The sequence below is a fragment of the Perca fluviatilis genome, chromosome 12, assembly GCF_010015445.1.
Source record: "Perca fluviatilis chromosome 12, GENO_Pfluv_1.0, whole genome shotgun sequence".
Lineage (NCBI taxonomy): Eukaryota > Metazoa > Chordata > Actinopteri > Perciformes > Percidae > Perca > Perca fluviatilis.
This window is the reverse complement of record NC_053123.1, coordinates 17,049,631-17,070,614: the sequence shown is the minus strand read 5'-3', so window position 1 is coordinate 17,070,614 and position 20,984 is coordinate 17,049,631. Positions and strand designations below refer to the sequence as shown.

Sequence of the window (20,984 nt, the reverse complement as noted above, 5' to 3'; positions counted from 1 at the left end):
GAAATATTAACATCCAAAAGTTGGATGGAACCAAACATAAATCTCAGTGTGTGTGATTGTAGATCAGGTTTAGATACAATGTAATGCAAGTTGTCCAATGTACCTTGTATGGAGCTCACTGGTAAATTCAGGCAGAAATCACATCATACAGGTCGTAATTTATTTAATCAAGTACAGTTGTATTTAAAAAATAAAAAAAACATGCATCAGTAATCGCAGGTGGATTCCGTGTATATGTAAAGTTTTAAATAATACAATTTTTTCTAAATCTTAGTCTTTCCTTTCAATCTATAAAAACAGAAATACCCAAAAGTTAACTAAAGTGCTACTTGTGAAGCCCCTGAGATTAAGTGTAATGCTTGTTATTACAGTGTATTCACAGTTTGGCAAATGTGTAGCCCTATAAAGGCAGGTATAATGTGCTAACTCGACATCTTGTGTGATAGTGTGTACCTGACATTTGCAGATTTTGACAGAATACAATTCACCATCTGATTCATTTGGGACAAAATGATGTGATAAGGATTTGACACTAAACACTGTAAACGCAAACACTTCCATGTGATCTGGCTGGGCTTGGAAGAGTCCCCACAATCTCCCAAGAGTCCAGCTCAGGGTCGTATTTCTCAATGCTCTGCAGATAAGTCCCTTTTGAGTAGGAGTATCCCCCTGTTACATAAATACAACCATTTATTACCACCGCCCCACACTCCATCCTCCTCTCCTTCATCACTGATATTGGTCTCCATTTGTCTCTCTCTATGTCGTAGCAGTCTGCGATAGTCGTCTGTCCACCCACCAAATACAGCTTGTTGTCGAGAGACACAGAGCACAGCCCGTACTCTGAAAACAGAGGATTTCAAATTAGAATACAGTAATGAGCATTTTTGTATTCCTATTTCTTCTTATTCTCATACCTGGATGTGGACTTATTGTAATGATACTCCACTCATTGACATCTGGCTTGTAGACTTGGATTTTTTCATAGGTGCAGTTTCCTCTGTACCCATAGTGACCTCCGGTCACATAGATTTTATCTCCCATTACACAGGCAGTGGCATTTCCTACACCTTCAAAGGAAACAGAGGTTAAAGGTATCATTTGATCAATCACTTATGTCTATAAATGTTAATAAAACTTAAACCTGCATTTATTTAAACCTTTTGGGGAAAGCGCAACAAGCTGAAAACACAACACTGACATACAATCGCCTTATGTTGATATAGAAAACATGTAACAAACAGTTGCTTATTTACACATTCAACAGATCTGGAGCAACTTTAGAATTCATATGGAGTCATGTTTCTGCTGACCTGGCAAATAATTACTCTTCTTTCAGATCTGTTTTGCTCTCCAGCAACTCCTGAGAGAAATATCTGGCCATTTAGCAAATAAATCCCTTCACTATTTTCACTAGCTATCTAACTAACTTTGCCTGTCTGTCTTTTGGTGCTGGGCAGGTAGCATACAATGGGTTTATCAGAACATTTTTCACTAATAACCAGCTGCCTGTGTCTGAAAATGTTGTTGATAATAGCAGTGAGAGTGAACTAATTCATAAAGTCGTGGGCCATCAAACCAAACCAATGAGCTGAACGATCTCAAGTACTCATGTGATCCAGTGTTAATATAAAAATATTGATTAGTGCAGCTTTAAGTTGAAAAAATGTAAAAGCATGCACTTTTTTAAAACTCAATTTCCCCTTGTCAATTTATTTTGGGGCTTCCAGCTATATCTAGGTTCAGGAGATGATTCAGTTGTTGATGACAACTGAAGCATAACCATGGCAACTGAGCAAACTGATGATGGACCTGAGCTGTGGCTGAAAGCTCAGAAAGAAGACAAGTAAGTGGAACGTGTGTTAAATGTTTTGTCAAACTGCTATTACAAGGACAAGAATGAACCTTTAGGCTCAATAAGCCCAATAAACATAAAAATAATAAACATTTACTTTCAATTAGTAACCACAGGAACCAATCAGGAACCACAAGTTCAATTTAGAAGCTATTTAGGAGCTTTCAATCAAATCACACGATCTTCATCAGGAGATGGAAGGTAAATTACTCACTGATTTTAGGCCAACATGGACAAGAAGTCCTTAAAGTGCTCAGGAGAAAAAAAAATGGGAATCAAGAATGCCATTAAACCAACTTCAATCTGCTAATATAAATCAGAAACTCCAATAAAGCTACTAAATTGAGGCTATAGTGATATTGTTTTCTCAACAGTAATTTATTCTTTCTCCTTTCTCTTCAGTGCATCAATGCCTACATCGCTTAATATTTTGCATACCTTGGATCATTTTGGCCAAAGGGAACCATTTCTTTTTCAAAGGATCATAATATTCTGTCTCTTGCTCTGGTGCTCCTCCTCTGTAGCCTCCGATGGCATAAATACAGCCATGCAAAGCCACAGAGCAGTGGTAGTATCTCGCTGTGATCATGGAGCAACCCTCGGTCCATTCATCATAGTCACAGTTATAAACTGAAACTGTGTCCAGAGCCTCAACAGTGTTTGTCCTGTAACCACCAGTCACATAGATATTTGCTCCAAGTAAACTGACGCTGTAGCTCTCTCTTGCGTGGTCAGGCATGTCTTTTCCTTGCACCCAGGTGTTGCTGATAGGATCCCATATGTGAACCTCACAAAGAGGATGCCAGTAGTATCCGCCGATGACATACATGCTGGAAGACATTTTTCTGCTTGCAGACATCTCCTTGCCATTGGACCTTAAAGCCTGAATGATCATAGATTTAAGCTTCCCTTCACTGTTCAGCAAGCATGGTTTGTGCACATCTAAAGTAGCTTTAAAGTCAATCTCATCCAGGTCCAGATGGATTGAGTGCAGCAAATCTGCAGCACAGTGAACACGATTATCCAAGTCATGGGTCACCCACTTGGCCACAGCATCTATCAACAGATCGTCCCTCTGCACGTTGAGGTTCTGAGCCGACAAAAGTGAGGTCATCTTCCCATGATCCAGTTCTAGGAACTCGTCCTGCTGAATGAGCTCCGTGAACCTGCTCAGCATCACTCTGCGGGCCTCCCTCTCCAGGCTGGGACACAGGTGCAGCTCAGCAAAAGCATGCATCCCCAGGCAGTTGTCCACATCCAGGAGGCGAATGAGAAACTCCTCGCATGCTTGTTTCACAGAAAGGAACTGCAGGAGATCTGCAGCCTCTAGCAGGCTCTGCACGTTGCTCGCAGTGATGCATACCTGAGCTGTGTACACATAGTTCACCAGAACACCCAGGACCCCGCAGTCTACCCCGGTGAGTTTGATGACGCTGTTTGACCTCTCCCTCATATCAGCTGTGAACATGACTTTGAAATATGAGCTGCGGGCTGACAGCAGCGCCTTGTGGCAGTGAAACACCTGTCCGGACTCGCCACATTGTAGAGCAACGTCGGTAAACAGGCCACTAACGTAGAAATGCCTGAGTGCATCAAGGAGCTCTGTTGGATGGCCACTATCACAGAAGTCGTATGTGTAGATTTCAGCTGGCTTATGTGACATGGTATCTGGGGAAAATACATGCAAATGGCCTATGTCAGTGGTCAAATTACACAATCTGCTGTAAAGACTGGTAGTAGGCTAAAGCAAAGCAAAATCGCGATGTCAATATGTCCCTTTATTTACGCATTCATTCATAAATAGAAGGCTACATTTAGGAAGAGAAACTACAGGCTTACCTCTCATCCTGTTTCCATGAATGAGCCGCGCTCTTCAACACTCGGCAGTGTCCCCTCTTTGAACGCTCCTCTTCAAAAAAAAAAAAACATGAACCTCAATTTAGCTCGTGCAGGACTGGCGCAGACAGCTCTGTCCTATTTTGGTATTTGTGTGCAGCGGTCATCCCCCCCTCCACACCCCTCCTCCTACTCTCTCCTGCTACACGTCTCCACCAGCAGGTCCTTGACAAAACCAAGCCACCATACAGAGGAATCACCCAACAGCGCTATTTTCTCCCTGAGCCTTAATATAACATCCATCCAGTCTCGTGATGCACTCACGGACGGCGCATTAGTGTACTCAACAGGCGGAGAAGAACGAAGCATCACATAGCATACAAATCTTATACAAATGAGCGTCGCCTTCAATACAGCACAAACAAGAAGCCACAGCACTCTTCACTATTCATGTCCCCCCCCCCCATTCTTGTCGTTGCCATGGCGTTTTGAACCCACTTTCAGTGTGGGCTTTACCTAATCCTAACAAGGATTAACGGCACAGTGCACGATATTCACTGCTGCACAAGATCAGAGACATGTGACCACATCAGCGTGTCTGTACCCGTACTATAGTAAAACAGTAGTACATGGAATTCAAGCACGTAGGAGAGTAGCCTATTAACAGTCTTGAAATATTAGTAGGCCTACTTACTAAAAGTGGAAAACGTTTTAAATCTTTAACTAAAAAGATCATTCTTTGAAGTCACAGTGAAAATTGTAATTTAATGGTGAGACTTATTTTCTACTTCTTACTGCCAGGTATCTTGTGAATGTCATGAAGGGATTAAGTCTTATCCTTATTTTAATAATAGATCATGCATTTCTTCATTTTATTTATCTGAATCTGCAAAGTAAAGAGTAACATAATGCTATTAAATAAATGTAGTGGAGTGAAAAGTACAATATTTCCAATAATATAGTGGAAAAGTAGTAAATATCAGAAAATGGAAATACTTAAGTGCATCCAGCTCAAAAGTGTACTAAAGTACAGTAGGCTACTTGAGTAAATTTACTTAGTTACTTCCCACCACTGCTGTTTGGTGGTTTAACTGGAGACGCATCATACTGTGAGCTTTTAATCAGATGTGTACCCCTATACAATGTAATGGAATAAAAATACTATTAACTACTGCCTTAAAATTAACCATGGAATTGAAATAAATTCCTTTGGACACAAAAACTGAAAAATAAAATAAAATAAGAGTTATATTGCAGGGCTGTTGTATTAGACTGGCTTGAACTGTACATGTGTGCTTAATAGACGGGCAACTTTGTGTAGTACATCCCTTTTAAAAATTTAAAAAGTAAAAGTGTGAAGTTCACTGAATAAAAAAAACTCAATTGCCAGTTAGTTACAATTGTTCTTACAGTTACTTTATTTTACACCTCTGCTTTAAAAAGGTCAAACAACAAACTGAACAGCATGTGACACTGAAACATTTTTATTTATATTTTTACTTTAACAAAGTTCATGTAAAGTATCTAAACACTGGAATGTTATCAAAATGTAAGTTTTAAACCGCAAATGTTCAACTTCTAAACAAAGCTGTTAGTTGTAAATGCTAAAACCAAGATGGATCAATTATATTCAGACACTCTCAAAAAGAGGTTTTTCAGATAGCATTGCTGCGGCCATTTAAATAGTGAGCTGTGCAGCCTCCTTTACCAAAGGATTCAAGGCACTGAGGTCTCGCAGGAGAGAGGACAACCCCACACAATACCACAGATCCCCGGTGCGGTCTGCAGGAGCACTGTAGGACTCAATCTCCACTCCCTCTGTGGCCAAAAGTCCTAAACAAAAAACAATGGAAAAGAGAAAATAGGTGCAAATTTAAAGAAAGAAAAACACAGCTATTTAGTCCTAAGAAGTCATAACTCAAAACCACCTTTCATCAAAATTGAAAATCTTAAGTTAACAAACAATATTATGAAACATACGATATACTGTATACTGTGTCTGTTCCACTGAGGCTATAGTCAATCTTTGCGGAGACTGATACACTGTATATCTACAGGAATAATGTGTATTGTAATATTTACTCCAAAAAAAGTGTTTGTTTTTTTAAAAGCAAAAATAAAAAGGACTATAGGAAAGGCTCCAAAGTAATGTTAGTGTTGCTGTTATTTACTAGAGTTGACCATATTGTGTTTTATGTTTCACGTTTACTCCCGTTTATTCAGTGCTGGTATCAGGGTAGCCAAAGCTCGTGCTGGTTTGTATATTATAGCGGATGTCACACAGTTAATAAGCAGTATGATAGAGTTAGTTGGTCAGTTGGATTGTAGTTGTGAGCGGCACCTTTCTTCAGAGTGTGCGTAAATGAAAAGAGTAAGTATATCTGCTGCATCACTCGTGATCAGAGGTGTATAGTCCAGGTGCCAGAAAGTAGAAATCCTGTCCAGCAGCTGTCCCAACCATCACTAAACCAGCTCCTCTACCAGGTAGATGAGCTCGTTAGTGAAAACACCTGTTCTAGATGTAGAGGCAGATCCAAAAACATGGCAGGATTTTTACTTTCTGGCACCTGGACTATACACCTCTGCTCGTGATCTTGTATTTCTTTTTTAAACCAGCTGTTATTTCTGCTATTTGACATAGATTAGAGTTAGGAGTTTAAGGGGTCGCCACACTACGCGACCATTGTGCTAATTATAGCCACGTTCGTACACGCTAGTTTCGAGCTTCGGCTCACCCGACTCAGTACGTTGGGTCAAAATATGTAACATTGTGTTTAAACATGTTTATACTTTTACTACTTGTTGTTAGGATTGTTCAATACTTTGTGGTTGAGTAAATTAAGAAAAACCACACTCCCACTCAAACTCACAAACACAAGAAAGAGGAATAAATAAATATAATAAGAACCATCTCTCAGCTCTTCTTTTCATACTCTGGAATATTTGGCCTTATGTGGTGTTCTGGCCGACACACCTGCGTGAACCTGGTGATAAACTCAGAACTAGCACCTAGACTGAGCGTCTACCCATTATCTTCACTACAAGGACAAATGTGCATTTTAAACAAATGTATAATGGGTCTAAATTGCTAATTATATCCTCCCATCTAGAAGCCATGGAGGTTGGCAGATTCAGAATTATAAAGGAGGGAAACAGAGTTAGCTTAGCTGTGTGAGGCCCACTTGTACTGTAAACAATGTGATTATTATTAAAGAGTATCAATGAATCATGAAATGGCACGACAAATATTCTGGTGTACAGATGATCAGAAATAGGAATTTTTTAATGTTGATGCGTTTACGTTTGCGAACGTGCCTGGAAAAGAAGGTAAAATGGTATGAAAGTATTTATTTATTCTGATTTCTCCAGTATTGTACATAACATGTTTGGTCAGAGATATATGAATTTTGTGGTACACATGAAGATCTGAAAGTCTGATTGTTAAAACGTCCTTTCTTTTCACAGTTTGTATTATGTTTGAAAATGAATGTGTGTCATTCTGAAACTAGTTGTGAAAAAAAAATACTGAGTAAAATGTTGCTTAAGATCCATCCAGAGTGTGTATATACAGAGACCAACTAGTTGTACCTATCAGTTATGGCCTTATTGTAAACCTACTGGTTAATTGTATCATTTTAAAAGTTTCTTACCAGCCAATGAAGATAGGAGCTGAGGACTTGCAGAGGCCTTGAAGAACAGCAAGTTTCCAGTGAGAGAGACCGGCTGTTTGAACACACTGTCGCTCAGCTCCAACAGGACTGGCACACCACCTTGAACTGAGCCACTGGCTTTGTAGCTGCTGCCGTTGGCCACAATCTCCACCTTACACACGCCACTGGCAGCCCCGTCAGATGCACAGTGGTTCTGGTTCACCTGAAGAGTCCACATGTATGAAAAGATTATTTTCTTAACACTCATTATTGTCATGTGGCATTTGCCAGTAGGGGTTCAGGTTGTACCGTGATTCCAGACTCCTTGGCTAAGCTGAGTACGTTGATGAGGTTCGGGCAGCAGCCAGATTCATGGTTCAGCAGTCCAACCAGTACTGATGAAGTCATGTAACCAGTGGAGGACTTCATGCAATCCCCTGGTTTGAAGAAAACAGTACATATTGTTAACTGCCACTACTAGCAAGTGAAACATTCAAAGCAAAAATGCTGATTTTAGAAAAACTAAAAACTGCATGGTCATAACTTAATATAATAGTGCCTGTTTCACAATCATACCACCAGAGGGAGTATATTCCCCACCATTACAATACTACACCCCTCCCCCCCCCCTTCAGGTTACACAAACTGGTTGGACCAGTAGTATTTACCTTGAGTAGTGATTTGGACATGTTTATACATTTTCTTAGAAGAAGTAGCACATGATTGCAGAACAGCTCCGACAGCTTCTCCCAGTTTGATCAATTGGTGAGATTCCTGGGAGAACGTGCTGGCCAGAACCTGTGCATTTACCTACAAAAAAGGAGAAAACAAAACAAACTTTATTCCTTAATCGTCACATACACACAGTACAATGTAGTGAAACTCTATTACTGCATTTAACCCATCCTAAGTATTAGGAGTAGTTTAGGACAATTTAGGTGGCTACACAAACCCAAGCAGTATTTGTATTGGTGTAAATACTTGTTTGTTTCTCCACTTACTTCAGCTTAATCTCTCCTAACCACTTATAACTATGGTGCCTTATTGCTAGAAATATGGAAATAAATGCTAACAATCTGTTTTTTACTTCAAATAAAAAATTATTATTACAGAAAGAAAACTAGCTTTTCCAATATTTGTAGAATCATTTTTAATGTCGAAATATGACAAACTAAGCATCAAACTACGTGCATTTATTGTTAGCTTTGCAAGTGTAGTATTGCAAGACCTCACACATGCTTCCTGTATGATGCTGCTGACACAAAACTGAGTTCACCTTACATGCTTTTTTTACAAAAAAAACAAAAAAAAACAAATCAAATCCATCAAACCTTGTCATATTGTCATTAAAGTGAAGCTCTGACTCCAAACGACTACTCAGCAAGTGAAAACAGCTAAGGTAATGTTCTCTGTGGCTTGTGCTTAGAGAGAACACCTTTTAGACAGATAGCCTGCGTTACAAACAGGGAGGAAGGGTCTAATAAAAGATGTGATCCAGTTGCATTGTTGCATTTTTTTGGAGCTTCACCCATTTTGGGGATTAGAGTTCAGAATATTTCAAGCTCTGCTGCATTGATTTTGATCACTCTCTTCTTTATCCGTCTCTCACAAGTCCCCCCCAACTTTATTTGTTTGAAAACGTATAAGAACGCTAAGTAGAACTTACTGCTCCAACCAGCTTCTTGCCCTTCACCATGTCCACAATCTGCAGAGCGATGTCCTCCCCACAGCGAGCCTGAGCCTCCGTCGTACTGGCTCCCAGGTGAGGACAGCTGATGACATTAGGATGGTCGACCAATGAGCGGTTCTTAGGAGGCTCCTGTGGCCAAACAAACACAAAGTAAGATGTAGGCTGCTGCAGCACCTCATTTATTAATAATCAATGAGTGATTAAAGACACAATTTATTGCCCAAATAATCTTGCCTCAACAAAGACATCAAGTCCTGCTCCTCCGCACTGTCCGGACTCCAGAGCTCTGAGGAGAGCAGCTTCATCGATTATGCCCCCTCGTGCACAGTTCACAACCTTTACTCCTTTCTTGCATTTAGCAAACGTTTCATCATTAAGCAGACCTTGGGGGGAATTTTTTTTTTTTTTAATCCACAAATTTTAAGTACAATTTATGATGGCTATATAATCATGAGAGCTTCAGTAACACTCACCAACCGTAGAGGGCATTAGGGGAGTGTGGACAGTAATATAGTCACACTGGGGCCACAGCTGCTCCAGAGACATCTGCTCCACCCCCCAGCTGGCAGTCACCTCAGGAGGAGTGATTGGATCATAGCCAATTGTCTAAAAAGAGAAAAAAATAAAATAAAAAAAATGACTAATCTTGCCATGTTTGTTTTATCTAATTATCAAAGTGCAATTAACCACTGAGAAATGCAACCAGTCTTGTCATGTATAATCTCGTTACTTACCCTCATGCCAAATGATTGCATTCTTGAGGCAACTTCCTTTCCAATTCTTCCAAGTCCAACTATTCCGAGTACCTTGCCATACAGCTCTGCACCCATGAACTGTAAAATTAAAAAACAAAACTATGACCCTGTCCAAGTGTCACATCTGATTAGTGATGACGGGCTGAACAATGGAGCCAACCATGCGACAGTAATAGCTTTGTGTGCCAACTGCAAACACGTTCACTCAAACAGCACACGGGGGTAAACTACAATCTCTGCATACCTTTTTGCGATCCCAGTTCCCTTGTTTCATCGACATTGCAGCTTGAGGCACATTTCTGCAAACAGAATGGCATAATTAATAGCACTTTTACATTACTTCAATGCAATTAAAAAGACTGAGCATGTTGACCGTTGCTCATCTCACCTTGAGAGGCTCATCAGCAAGGCACATGTCAGCTCGGCAGCACTGATCGTGTTACCGCTTGGTGTGCTGGAGAAAACAGTCTACAGTTAATGGCCAGTACATGATATCGAAACTGCACAGTAAATCAAATTTGTGCATAGAGCGGAGACTTACTTCATTACAATAATACCCTTTTTGGTGGCAGCATCAACATCCACATTGTCCACACCAGTTCCAGCTCTCCCAATGATTATGAGATTAGCAGCATTGATGATATCAGATGTTACCTTCGTTGCAGATCTAACCACAAGGCCATCGTAGTCCTAGGATGGTTAGAAAAACCATACAGTTGTGTTTTATAGGACTGTGGTTACAGCCAAAAACCTTCAGGGCCCCCTAAACCCACAGAGTCACTGTGTCCATTACTTTGCGGTACATTAATCAATGCAAAATGTTTAATCATTTGCACCACTACAGCACAATATAAACTGACATGATAAGGGCCTTAAAACCCTGATTATTACCTCATCTTGTGGCTCTGTTTTATAGTGGAGCATTTAGTAAAAAAGGTAGTTTTAATACTACAAAATGTTTTAGTTACAATTTACATGGTACAAAGTTAAATACATGTCTACTCATGTTATCACAAAGTAAGAATGCTTTTGCACCTAACCTTATTTGCCCCATTAGTAAAGTTTGTTTGGGCTAATGTGAAAGCTGTCACATTAGCTAAATCTGGTGCAGAATAACAACAGGACTGAGACCGCCTGAAAAGGAGGGTTTTGGTCTGCTTCCAGACTCTGGTGCGGTTAATTTATGGTGGGAAAGCAAACCGACAAACCCAAAGGCCTATGTGATGACAGCATGTGTGTTTTTTTGTTGTTGCATAAATTCAATAGCTTAAAAACAGCTGATCATGTGCGGTTAACAAAGACATCACTCCCAATCTGTGCAAGTGATGTGTGGCCTCTATTTATACAAGATCATTGTAACCATGGTAACATGTCAGCTGGAGAGTGAAGATTTTCCCTTACTTATCTTAAAGTGATAGATGAAAGTTGAACCAGAGGTGCGTTTAACTGGTGTCCTACTCGGGAGTATTTTAACAGTTCCCCAATAATAAAGCGAGTGAAATCCAGCGACAACACAGTAACTATGCTCCGGTATTATTATGGTACAAATGCTTTTTTTGGCCATGTTTCTTGTCTTTAATTGCAATTTATGATAGCCTATACATGGGGTCCAGTTGGAGCCTTGACTAATAATGTTCATAATAAATTACTTTTTCGTGAGCTCTTTGTGAACAGCAGAGAAGATAAATATACTCCTAAGTAGAAATCAAAAACTGATTAGTGAATAATCTACCACTCAGTAAATATGCCTTCATGTTTACTCCTCTTTGTACATTTGTAAAAAGCCAGTGTAAACATAAATCTGACCAGTACAAAAAAAAAGGCAACATGTCTTTGTTTTGGGTTCAGATTAAAAGAACCTAGCAACAGGTGTGAAAGCACTGTAACTGACACACAGCACACAGGAGGGCAGGTAGGAACAGTTTGAGACTTAATGGGTTGAGGGTAACATCACATCGCATCACTCAGTTCTAAAAAGTCTTTACACTGGCTTCCTGTCTCTCAAATAATTGATTTCAAAACACTACTGTTGGTTTATAAAGCACGGAATGGTTTAGGGCCAACACACATTTCTGATCTGCTGCTACATTGTGAACCATAGAGACCTCTCAGGTTGTCTGGGTCGACTAAAGCTGGCTTGCCTACCAAGAGAGGGGTATAGGGGGAAAAGGGGACCATATAGCTTACTTTTGCCCAAGGGCCTAACAGTGGGATAGTCCAGCCCTGGATCGACTGCAAAACACTGCAATCAATTCAGTTTGAATGGCAACATTTCCACTGCAACCCATCTAATCTGAAAAATCTAAATTGCACAAAGAGATATATATATATATATATATATATTTTTTTTTATTATTATTATTACATGCACAGCCTCCTGATAAAGGCTGCCAATCTGCCGCATGTGGCATCAGAGAAAGTGATGCGGAAAAGTCAGAGATGAGTTGCATCAGCTTCCCAAGGGGCGGGGGCGGTACTAAATGTACAATCAATAGTCACACCCGGCAAAATGCTTGTCCGAGTAAAAAGAAAAGCGCGTGAGTACTTAAAAAATGCACACATTTTACATTAAACTTTACATGAAAAAAAACCCCGAGAGGCTTACTTTTTTGCCTTTTACTTCCCTACTGCAGAGGCAACAATGACACGAGATTTTTTAAAATGATGCTAGCTAAAGCTAAACTTTTGCAAAAGGTTGCATGCTGCGTAGATACAACACCCGGTGCATGTGAAAGCAGTACGCAGTACCCTACTCGAGTGCCAACTTCACCTTAATCTCCGCCATCAATTCATCCTTTTTCATATTCTGTTTTTCCGTAACTCGGATGCCATTTTCCTCCAGAATAGTCTTGCAGCGAGGGTCAACACTTTCACTGATTAAAATCGTCTTGATGAAGATAGGTGCCATCTTGATGTTTTTCTCTTCGGGTTGTTGTTGGTGGTAACTAGTGTTGGGGAGCCGGAGTGAAGGACACAGGGAATGGATGGCTTTCCCTCTACTGGTTTTGAAAGGTTTTCTCTGATTTAGGACAGCCCCCTTTCAAATAAACCCGACTCTGCTCTGACGTAACCAAGGGGGTAAGGCAATGGACGTAACGTGCCAGTTTGATGCGAGCATCAAGCCATCAACAATTAAATGGTAGAAGAAGTATTCCGATGTTTTGCTTACTCACTGCTAACATGCATTCAAAAGATAGATAGGTAGGTAGGTAGGTGATAGATAGGTAAGGTAGATAGGTAAGTATAATAGATAGATAGATAGATAGATAGATAGATAGATAGATAGATAGATAGATAGATAGATAGATAGGTGATAGATAGTTAGGTAGGTAGGTAGGTAGGTAGGTAAGTATAATAGGTAGGTAGGTAGGTAGGTAGGTAGGTAGGTAGGTAGGTGATAGATAGATAGATAGATAGATAGATAGATAGATAGATAGATAGGTAGGTAGGTAGGTGATAGATAGGTAGATAGGTAAGTAGGCCTATAATAGATATATAGGTAGGTAGGTAGGTGATAGGTAGGTAGTAGAGGTGTGAATCTTCACTGATCTCCTGATTCGATTACGATTATCATGTCAGCGATTCAATTCGATTTGATATCTGGATGCATCACGATGCGTCAAATACATTTTTCTATTAAAGCCATGTAAGATATTTAATTCATTGCTTTTCAAGCTTCAAAAACAAAACATTCTGCAGTGCTCTAATACTAAATAAATTGGATACATCAAACTAAAGCACTGAGCACGTGGCACTTCTTGAATGTGCAAAACATAACAGAATATGTAAACAGAAATGTTGTTAGGCGTACATTAAATTGTAAACAGAAATAATCGATTAGCCTGCCGATTATCAATGCAACATCGTCCATGTCCACGATTCGATGCATCGATTATTTATTAATTTCAACATCTCTAGTAGGTAGGTAGGTGATAGATAGATAGATAAGTATAATAGATAGATAGATAGATAGATAGATAGATAGATAGATAGATAGATAGATAGATAGATAGATACTTTACTGATCCCCCAAGGGGAAATTCAAGGTCCCAGTAGCAGACATCACACAAAACATACACATCATAAACAGGATGATAAAATCACAGATCCACATGAATAATATGAACAATAAACGAAAAGATACAAACTAAAAAATCCACATGCATGGTAAGGTGCTCTATGAGAGTGTGTGTCATGGTGGTAGTGCAAATAAGTCCAATAGTGCAAGTCTAGAGACCAGCATTAAATATGGACAATATAAGAGAATATGGACAATATAAGAGAATAAAGCAGTAAACAGTGGGCCAGTGGACACAGTCAGTACATAACTATTGTTATTGTTATTTTTATAGGAGGTAGTGGAACTGGTAGAGAGGGCCGAGAGGCAGACAGACTATGCAAAGAAGTCTCTCTCTCTCTCTCTCCTCTTCCCTTTTGTGAAGCATTGTAGAGTTGTATGGCCCTAGGGACAAATGTCTTTCTCAGTCTGTCAGTTGTGCATGGCAGTGCGTGGTCTTGAGCTGATCATGCTCTTCTGCTTTGTGATAGTGTTGTGGAGTGGATGACAGTCATTGTTCAAAATGTTGAGCAGTTTGTTCAGGGTCCTTGTTTATGTTTATCACGCAAAGGTACAGAATGTAGCCTACTTTCAATTATAAAAATAAAAGTAGGCTATTATACTATAATAGTATATTATTAATACTTGTGCATTAACATGTAAGCATATACATACATATATATATATATATATATATATATATATATATATATATATATATATATATATATATATATATATATATGTATACATATAGTGTCCTTATAGCAATGTATTATGACTCATATGTTTAGTATGTATGTCTGCAAAGTAACTATGACTATACTCATATAAGTGTAGTTGAGTAAAAATGACTATGGAAATGCAATGGAATATAAGTAATAAGAAACCTGGATGAAATGGAAATACCTAAGTAAAGTACTTACAACAAAGAAAAAAAAAACATATGTAATTAATTTTAGGATAGGTATAAGGATACTAAACTTAGGTAGGCCTAAATGTTATGGTGATACCATAAGAGATGTGATCACCATGATCTCACACTCTGCAAGTTCATATGAAGCTAATGAAATGAAATATAATGTAGGTGTTTTTGTTGAAATCATTTTAATCCTCCAAAGAATATCAAACGTGCTACCCTTGTTATATCCTTCATTGTATACTTGTTCATTCCTTCATTAAACAGGTCAGACAAGTCCATTTTAATCTTAATTTAACAGACGCCGTTCATCACGACTAATAAGATGCACATGACAGCCCCATTCATGCCATTATATCTGCTTTCAACACTAGATTTTATAACACAGGTTGTGTGTATGCAGAATCTGTATGAGTGTTATAGTTAATTTGTATTGTTAAGTGTCCCAGTAAGTAATTTAAAAATGTCTCCTTTAAAAAAGGCCTATGACGTACAGTGTACACAGGAACAAGTCTGTAGAAATGGACGTGTAGCTTTGAGATTGTCCGTGCTCCGATACCATCTTGTCTGACTTCCAGCGTGATAGACACACTGACACAAAACAGCAGAATATGGATCAGCTGCTCTCTATTTAAACTACCGGTAGTTGAATTACAAATTAGTTTAATTACAAATTATAGGAATCACCTGCTTAAAATCCAATTATGTCTTACAGGTTCCAATAATATTGTGACCTGGTCTGACTCCCGAATCCCTAGTAAGATTTTTAAAAAATTCTTTTTTATATTTTTCTGAAAGAAATGTTGCATGATTTGAAAAAAACACGCAAAGGTGCCAACATCTTTTTAAAGAATTAACTCAATGTGGATGCCATAACAATTCAAAGAACTCTAATGAGGACAATGCTATTATACACAACCTTTGGGACTTTGCAGGACTGATTTTGAAGCATCTTGGAATGATGTTGGTTGTTTGATTTAGACTTTTGAATAAAAAAACCTTGTTGTCCTCTTTGCCTGTACCCCTCGGCCTTGTAATGTCAATGTTGTAGTTTGTGTATCTTTGTATGTCCTATGTGTTGTATACAGGCTATTGTCTTTTATAGACCTTTTTCACGGCAGACATGTTGATATGTCATAGTAGGAAAAGCACAGGTGTATTCCAAACCATTAATGATGGCTGCATTCCACTTAGGAGAGGCCCTGGTATTGTGCATGCTGACTCACTGAAATAGCTCACTGGGACACTTGATGGAATTGAGCCATTGTTAAGGTTATCAATTTCAGCTGTGCTTTTCCTACTATGACAAGTCTGTTGTGAAAAAGGTCCACAATAAAGTAATAAAATAAATAAATAAAGAACAGCGCCACCTGTCGTCCATTAGCGGAAATGCTTCAGATTGGTTCAGCCGTTGCCTAGATACAATGCAACAAATGCGACACTGAAAGCTGTAGCTATGTAACCTGGTAAGAGTTAACGCTATCTACAGTAAAGGTTTTATTTATCAACTGTTTTATTTGGCAGTAGTAGGCCTATTTAAAAAAAAGAAAAATATATATATATATCTAATACAAATGGCATCGGTGGTTCAGTACGGCCGAAGAAGAGGCTCCAGTAAAAGAGGTGAGAGATAAAAAAAAAAAAAGAAAAAACTTTACTGAGGGTAACGTTAGCTAAACTAGCTAGCTAGCTAGCTAGCTAACGTTAACTGTCATGGCTAACGCTAATAGACAGAAGTCTTTGATGGTGACAGCCACCTTTTAATATTGTAACGTTAAACTAAAGTCCGAACAATTTAAGACATGGCTCCGAAAACACACGAGTTATTTAATTATTTTGCATCTATCCCACAAAAAAACATGCAGACGCTTTCAAAAGAAAACAACTTCCTGTGCAATGCTACAGCTATTTAATATCACTGCACAGTATTATTTTTGCGTATATTTATATTTCGCATATGCATGGTCAGAAACAGAAACACTCCAGTGCAACCTCACCCCATGAAGGCTCTTGTGACAAACGTTAGCCACCAAAAGACAAAACTAAAATGTTTATAAATGTCAAAAGGCAATTCCTCACTTGATCCCAAATCATTCAGAATGATATATGTTCTTCAATTCCATGTGCAATTACAAAATGTAAACTTTCAACATAAAAAAAGCATCGTAGAACATTCTAGACAAAAGCATTACTGTAATATGTAGCTATAACTATTTTAAATAATTAATCTGGACTTCAGCTACCACCTAAGTGATGGTGTATCTTTTTTTTAGTCCCCTTAAATATACTGTGTTCTAGATGTAGTGTGTCTTCTTTCCTCCTTTTTCTAATAGTGTCTTCAGTTGAGGAAGTCAGCAGGATGATCCAGCCACCAGACCTCCGGCAAGTCACTGTCTTAACCAAGGCTGAATGGCTGAGGATTCAAGATGAAATAAACCGGCTTAATAAAGACAAGGAGAGAACGAGAGAGGCAGCAAAACAGAGAGAGACCCTTCACTTGCAATCAAAAGAAGTGGTGAAACTGTGGTCCAATACCATCGCTGTAAGTTGCCTGTACAGATTTTATTTGCTTGTAAGGTTGCACAATAGAAGCACAATATACTGCAGTAATATGTTTACATCTATCAAAGGGTCAAAGGCAAAAAAAGCTAGAGGCAAAGAAGCTTCGGGAGGAGATTGAGGAGGAGAAAAGGAAATTGACTGATAAGGAAGAGGCCAAATATCAGGAGCAACAGCGGAGAGAGGCCATTGAAAAAGCCAAGACTCAGCTGTATTATCAAACCGACCGTGTTAAAGGATTACATGTTAGTATCTCTTGAGAAATATTGTGTCACCTGTACATGTCTGGCTATATATCTTGATGTTTTTGGGATACTAAATGATTGCTGTGACTTCCACAGCGTGCACTCTTGCTGACAGAGGTGCTGAAGGAGAGGGAAGCACAGATCGAACTGAGGAAAAGAATCAAGAGTGCCTCTAAAGATGTGGACAAAGAATTCCTGAATATGGTAGAGAGCAGAGAGGATGAAGCCTTGAGACAGGAGCAGGAGAAAGCACTTCAGAAAAAGCTTGAGAGACAGGCTGTGGCAGAGCAGCTAAAAAATCAGTAAGACTCACATCAGACCCAACAAGCAGCTTTGAACACGCTGCAGATGCACCAGTTGTCGGGGTCTTCAGAGAATTTAAATATTTCAAAGATATGCATTTCTGTTCTATTTTGTCTATCGTAAGGTAAAATTGCATGAGAACTAGCATTTAGTGTCTTATTTTACAGCTGTTCCTGGTTGTGACTAATTTCAAATAAGAATCTGAGAAGAAGGCTTGAGTAAAAACCATTTAGCTGAGAATATGGTTCCTTTTCTTTAGGGTCAAGGAAAATAAGCTACTGAGAGAGCGACAGAAGATGGAGAACAAAAAGGACGGAGAGGAAACCCAACGCCTTCAAGAGCTCTACCAATGGGAGCAAAGAATGGAGGAAGAAAGACAAGCAAAGCTGAAGAGAGACATTATGCATGCTCACCTGGTAGGGCTTTAGCAGCGCAGGTTATCTAGTATTTGTATCCTTATTTTATAAAAACATATGTTCACTACTGTATACTTTGTATTCAGGAACATATAACCAATAGAGAGCTCATAAGAGCAGCAGATGCACAAAAACAGAATGCTGAAGAGGAGCAAAGGAAACTTTTTCTCTCTGCAAAACAAAAAATGATGAAGTTACGGAAAGACAAAGAAAAGGAATTGTTCAGGTAAGACTCGGCGAAACAGTGAGTATCGACCTTGTCCTGGCTTTGTGTACACCCAGTCATCGCAAACGTACAGTAACGACGGATCCCTGGTGTATATCGATCACGCTTGTGAGTTGTTTCATTCTTCAGAGAGGCCCAGATGCGCAGAGAGAGGATCATGGACAAGCTGACCGTCACACAGCAGGAGCAAACTGACACCGAGGAGCAGAGGACTGCAAAGGCTGTCGCTGAGCGGGATGCAAAACAGGCACAGTGGCAGAGGGAGGAGGAGGAAAAGAAGGCTGCGATGTTGGAGTCGATTGCTGCACACAGAGAATTCCTGGTAACACACGTTCAGATGCTGCACCTGCAAAATACAAAGTTACTGGAGCATAAAGCTTTTGTTAAACCATTAATATTAAATGTCTACTTAGTCATTTATGCGGGGTTGTGACCTGTGGGTTAAAAAAAAAGTTTGTCGAATATTTTTTTCGTGGTATAGCTGCAGTGAAATGTGGTTTCACCTGAGACTCCAGCTGCAGCTAACACAATGTTCTCACACCTGTAACACACACTGTCTCATCAGAGACTAGAAAAGGAGCAGAGGGACAAAACGGACCAACAGAACACCCGAGACAGACTTCAGGCCAAGAAACAGGCTGACAGAATATTTTCCGAGAAACAACAACTGAAGACTCAGAGGATCAAGGAAGATGGACGAAAACTACAAGAATTCCATGCCACACAAATGGTAATGTTAAAACCCGTCACACATCATTGCAAAAATGATGGTGGTAGTTGGCTTTGGTGGTAGTTTGACATTTGTCTTTCGTCCTTCCAATATAGGCTCAAAAAAGTGCCCGGCATCAGCAGCTGAGAAGAGAGGAACATGAGTTTGAAGTGAAGACCGCAGAGCTCATTGCTGAAGAGGAAAACCTGTTTCAACAGTATTCACGGCACATCATCAGCGCAGCGGCGGAGGCTCAGCGAAATGTGTTTCCACTTTGCAAAGCCGCAGGGGAAGGGGTTGGAGGAGGGCTCTGTCCCATTTCTAACGGAGTCAAGCCTAGATACCTCGTTCAGGACCGTAGTGGTGCTCAAATGCCCAAATATGTCTCTGGTGCCACCCAGAACGTTAAAAAGCTTAATGAGGCCGTAGATATTCATGATACAAAGCGGAGACTTGGGTTTACATGGTCATAGGTCGCTCCCAGCTGGCAATTCTGGTTTCATGAGTGTTGAACACACTTAACACTAAATGTTTTCATAGCATCCTTAAGATGTTTTGACAGAGGCTGTCTGAAATCACTCCCTCGCTTACTCATTTGTTATTCCGTTTTTAATAGACACTCAATAGTGTGCTGTGTAGTGGATAGTAAATTGGGACATTGGGCAATTGTGAAGTCATTATATTGTGTCATCCCTTGCAGGGGTAATGCCGCACGGTTTTAAAATTTAGAGTTAAAGGAAATGTATATGAACCATAACATATCTGGTTTGAGTTAAGCCAGGGAGTCCTTCCCATCTCTCTCCATTTCCTCTCATCTCACTAATAAAAGGCATGGAATTGCCCAAAATATACTATTTACAAAAGGTGGCCTCTATGTCATGGAGACTACTTTCTTTGTCCAGTTGTTGAGATGTTTGAGAGCAAGATATAGTGCATCATTGTCACGTATAGTACACCATTTGGTAAACGGAGTGATTTTGGACACAATCAAAACCTTTTGCATGGATGTTCTACAGGTACATGATGGAGAGGAATACGTGCTTTAGACAACGTTGTCTGAATGTTTTAGTCAGAATGCTCTACAGTTTATTACAAACTTCTGTAACGTTCCAGACATTCCATAATGAAACATGAAAACTTGATCGCTACAGTGAGATTAATTCCAGACATATTTGTGGTTTGAAATAAATAAAATGTTCTGTGAATATCGTGTATCAACTTACCCAAGTAAAGATGACTCTAAAAACATGGACTCTAGTTAAACACTGAACCAAGCAATGAATCACCACTGCAGTTAACTGAACCTGACACTGGATGACAAAATGTTGACAGTACAGTATGAATTTCCTGTAATAATGTTATCACTGTTGATTATTGTAATTTTGGATGCTAATAATGTTTGGGCCTCCAATAGATAGATTGCATTTGTGACAGGATTTACAGAATATTAAAACAATTGATTAAAATCAAAGGTGAGCCTTTAATTCATTCTACATGGCAGTTGAGTTCTTCTTAAAACCAACTTGCACAAGACACAATTTATACAAATTGATTTTATGTTGTACTTACAGCATGACGTTGAATTTTTTTTCATTCAAAAAACAAACCAGAGCTATTTCAAAACGGGTTAACAAATAGGATTACAGTACAAGGTCATGGATGTAAGAAGAAAGAAAGAAAAAAAAAGATATGAATGTACAAATTCCATCAAACAATGCCAGGGCTAAGCATGCACGAAATGAAGAGCGTTTTCATCCAGATTGA

General features: G+C 39.2%; 3 protein-coding genes across 6 annotated transcripts; 1 reads left to right on the top strand and 2 right to left on the bottom strand.

The window, feature by feature from the left end:
* Window positions 1–138: 138 nt before the first annotated feature.
* klhl23 (kelch-like family member 23) lies at window positions 139–4,370 on the bottom strand. Its single transcript, XM_039817075.1, has 4 exons — window positions 3,695–4,370; window positions 2,294–3,523; window positions 918–1,070; window positions 139–843 (listed from the first exon to the last, which is right to left on the bottom strand). Exons 1-4 carry the CDS (start codon window positions 3,699–3,701, stop codon window positions 533–535), a joined length of 1,701 nt encoding a protein of 566 aa, XP_039673009.1. The 5' UTR covers window positions 3,702–4,370; the 3' UTR covers window positions 139–532.
* A 789-nt stretch (window positions 4,371–5,159) lies between these two features.
* phgdh (phosphoglycerate dehydrogenase) lies at window positions 5,160–12,810 on the bottom strand. Its single transcript, XM_039817657.1, has 12 exons — window positions 12,557–12,810; window positions 10,328–10,476; window positions 10,175–10,240; window positions 10,031–10,085; window positions 9,766–9,864; window positions 9,505–9,637; window positions 9,266–9,414; window positions 9,008–9,160; window positions 8,010–8,151; window positions 7,651–7,778; window positions 7,342–7,564; window positions 5,160–5,524 (listed from the first exon to the last, which is right to left on the bottom strand). The coding sequence occupies exons 1-12, from the start codon at window positions 12,692–12,694 to the stop codon at window positions 5,370–5,372; spliced, it is 1,590 nt and encodes a 529-aa protein (XP_039673591.1). The 5' UTR covers window positions 12,695–12,810; the 3' UTR covers window positions 5,160–5,369.
* ccdc173 (coiled-coil domain containing 173) lies at window positions 12,304–20,691 on the top strand. 4 transcript variants are annotated; one of them, XM_039817654.1, is made up of 10 exons: window positions 12,304–12,323; window positions 15,478–15,519; window positions 17,096–17,304; window positions 17,393–17,566; window positions 17,663–17,868; window positions 18,129–18,285; window positions 18,372–18,511; window positions 18,641–18,833; window positions 19,077–19,241; window positions 19,337–20,691. In XM_039817654.1, coding segments are annotated over exons 2-10 (1,602 nt in total). In that variant the 5' UTR covers window positions 12,304–12,323; window positions 15,478–15,518; the 3' UTR covers window positions 19,694–20,691. The 4 variants fall into 4 exon arrangements, with proteins under 4 accessions (XP_039673588.1, XP_039673590.1, XP_039673587.1 ...); XM_039817656.1 differs by lacking the exons at window positions 12,304–12,323; window positions 15,478–15,519 and adding an exon at window positions 16,170–16,228; XM_039817653.1 differs by lacking the exons at window positions 12,304–12,323; window positions 15,478–15,519 and adding an exon at window positions 16,194–16,385.
* Window positions 20,692–20,984: the final 293 nt, after the last annotated feature.

What these genes read in the sequence shown, in the direction of transcription:
- phgdh (XM_039817657.1), bottom strand. Translation starts at nt 12,694, where the DNA reads ATGGCACCTATCTTCATCAAGACGATTTTAATCAGTGAAAGTGTTGAC. An exon ending in TTGCTGATGAGCCTCTCAAG is followed by an intron (nt 10,086 to 10,174) that starts GTGAGATGAGCA and finishes TTCTGTTTGCAG; the next exon opens with AAATGTGCCTCAAGCTGCAA. An exon ending in CCTAATGCCCTCTACGGTTG is followed by an intron (nt 9,415 to 9,504) that starts GTGAGTGTTACT and finishes ATTCCCCCCAAG; the next exon opens with GTCTGCTTAATGATGAAACG.
- klhl23 (XM_039817075.1), bottom strand. An exon ending in TTTGGCCAAAATGATCCAAG is followed by an intron (nt 1,071 to 2,293) that starts GTATGCAAAATA and finishes TTTCCTTTGAAG; the next exon opens with GTGTAGGAAATGCCACTGCC. An exon ending in TACAATAAGTCCACATCCAG is followed by an intron (nt 844 to 917) that starts GTATGAGAATAA and finishes CTCTGTTTTCAG; the next exon opens with AGTACGGGCTGTGCTCTGTG.
- ccdc173 (XM_039817653.1), top strand. Translation starts at nt 16,337, where the DNA reads ATGGCATCGGTGGTTCAGTACGGCCGAAGAAGAGGCTCCAGTAAAAGA. An exon ending in CTGCACACAGAGAATTCCTG is followed by an intron (nt 18,834 to 19,076) that starts GTAACACACGTT and finishes CTGTCTCATCAG; the next exon opens with AGACTAGAAAAGGAGCAGAG. An exon ending in AATTCCATGCCACACAAATG is followed by an intron (nt 19,242 to 19,336) that starts GTAATGTTAAAA and finishes CTTCCAATATAG; the next exon opens with GCTCAAAAAAGTGCCCGGCA.